The 1,989-nt window shown below is 28.0% G+C and overlaps 1 protein-coding gene across 2 annotated transcripts in view; it reads left to right on the top strand.

Moving 5' to 3' along the window:
• Window positions 1–1,989, top strand: part of LOC117182063 (cell wall protein IFF6-like) — a 12,879-nt gene that overhangs the window by 6,427 nt on the left and 4,463 nt on the right. For both annotated transcript variants that reach the window (XM_033375085.1, XM_033375086.1), the window contains exons 4-7: window positions 18–416; window positions 882–935; window positions 1,333–1,362; window positions 1,715–1,744. In XM_033375085.1, coding sequence (XP_033230976.1) covers window positions 18–416; window positions 882–935; window positions 1,333–1,362; window positions 1,715–1,744 — 513 coding nt within the window. The remainder of the gene's footprint in view (window positions 1–17; window positions 417–881; window positions 936–1,332; window positions 1,363–1,714; window positions 1,745–1,989) is intronic.

Genomic DNA, 1,989 nt, shown 5'->3' with positions numbered 1-1,989 from the left:
ATCAGAAAGCGGATTAGGTGTTGGATCAGGAAACAGGGTGGGTAGCATGTCACATAGCGGATTAGAAGGCAGATCAGAAGGCGTAGTAGTCGATGCATTAGGTGGTGATCTGTATCAATCAGAATCAATAAGATTTGATGAGACAGCTAACTCAGCATCTAGGGAATCTGTTGATGGATTAGGAACTGGATCGCAAAGTGCATTATTTCATGAATCAGTGAATAAAGAAGATGTTTCATTGGACGGATTTGGTATATCAGCTAACTCAGAAAAAAGCGAATCGGATAAAGGAAAAGGTGATATTTTAGTGCTACTTAGCGGATCAAGAAATGGAGCAGTTGATGGATCTTGTAGCGGAAATGCTGATGTGATAGTGGAAATTATTCTGTTAGGTAGCTCAGAACTTAGCGGATCAGGTTCGTTTTTATTAACACATAACTACAATTGTTATTACCATTCAGTTCCACATGTTAACCAATTATAAAGAAAAGAATCATCAACATAAAAAAGCAAAAAATATAAAGTCTTTAATTTTAAGTCATCATTTCCTGATACAGATTTTGTGGAAAGGGTTGTATTTGAGTGCTTTATGATGGGAATTCTGTCAATTCTTTTATTAGTGTGAGAATGAGATAAGACTTAAAACTTCAGATTGATTTTTCACTATATAGTGCTTTTTATAAAACGGTGATTATATCAGTAATATTTCGATAAAGGTAACTTTTTAAAAATAATATTTTATTTGACCACGGAAAAAAATCTTTTTAATATTCATAAGAGGAAATATTAATTAATTTTCCGCTAAGTAATTTCTCAATTAACATCCTACCTAATTTTAATAGGATTTTTTTGTAATATAAAGTCACCTATTTTGCTTATAGCTTTTGAGAAAGCAGAAGTTCAAGAAGAGGATCACGAAGAGATTCAAGAAAAAGGTAATTTATCAATTCACATTACTTTCTTTTATGGGAACGCTTAGTTGTTAAATAACTGTTTTTAATTATATTTGATCATACGGTGGAAAGAATATCCTTTTAATTTTCACAAGAGAAAATATTAAATTTTCTACTAAGTCAGCTAATGTTAAAAAAATGTCATGAATTGTATAGAAAGTCAGTGTATAATGTTTGTTAAAAAAATTATGTATCATGGATTTAAAATGCGAATCACCTACATTTATACAATAAATTTTTTCGATAATTTGACTTATGACACTGTTTTCAAAATATCAAGATATTAATTAATTTTTTAATTACTTTTTTAATTACCATCGTAGCTGATTTTAATTAGAATTTAGTTTTTCAAATGTAAAGTAACCTTTTTTGATTTCAGCTTTTGTACAAGAAGACGTCCAAGAAGAAGGTATTTATTAATTTATAGTTTTTATCTTTATGGGTACGCTTAGTTCTGAAAGGAACGTTTTCTCATAACATTTTATCCTAAAATAAGAAGTACATCTTTTCCTTTTATTTCATAAGAGAGAAAACTATAGGACGATCTATCGAAATTTAATCTATAATACTTGTTTCAACATTATTGGTCAATAAATTAAAATATGACTTAACTATTTTTGATAACATAGTTTCTGAGCATTTTTTGAAAGTATGAGGACATTAACCAATTTTTTAATGAATTTTTTTAAATTGCTATCCTAAATAATTTTAATTAGAATCTATTATTTTTTAAAATGTAAAGTAACTTTTTTTGATTGCAGATTTTGTACAAGGAGAGGTTCGAGAAGAAGGTAATTTATTAATCTAACTATTCTAACTATACATATTCTAACCATTCTGAATATGAGGATATTAGCAATATTTGTAATTACTTTAATTTCGAATCCCCATCTTAGCCAATTTTAATAGGCATTTATTTTGTGAAATGTAAAATAATTAAAGAAAAAAAGAACCGTAGACTTTTCCTATAGAAATAAACCTAAATTCATTAAAAAATGTTCATTATTTTTGGCGCTGAATTTGATGCAAATTGCTT

Source organism: Belonocnema kinseyi, chromosome 10 (genome assembly GCF_010883055.1).
Source record: "Belonocnema kinseyi isolate 2016_QV_RU_SX_M_011 chromosome 10, B_treatae_v1, whole genome shotgun sequence".
Taxonomy (NCBI): domain Eukaryota; kingdom Metazoa; phylum Arthropoda; class Insecta; order Hymenoptera; family Cynipidae; genus Belonocnema; species Belonocnema kinseyi.
The sequence above is the reverse complement of the archived record's forward strand: the minus strand, read 5'-3'. Positions and strand labels throughout refer to the sequence as shown.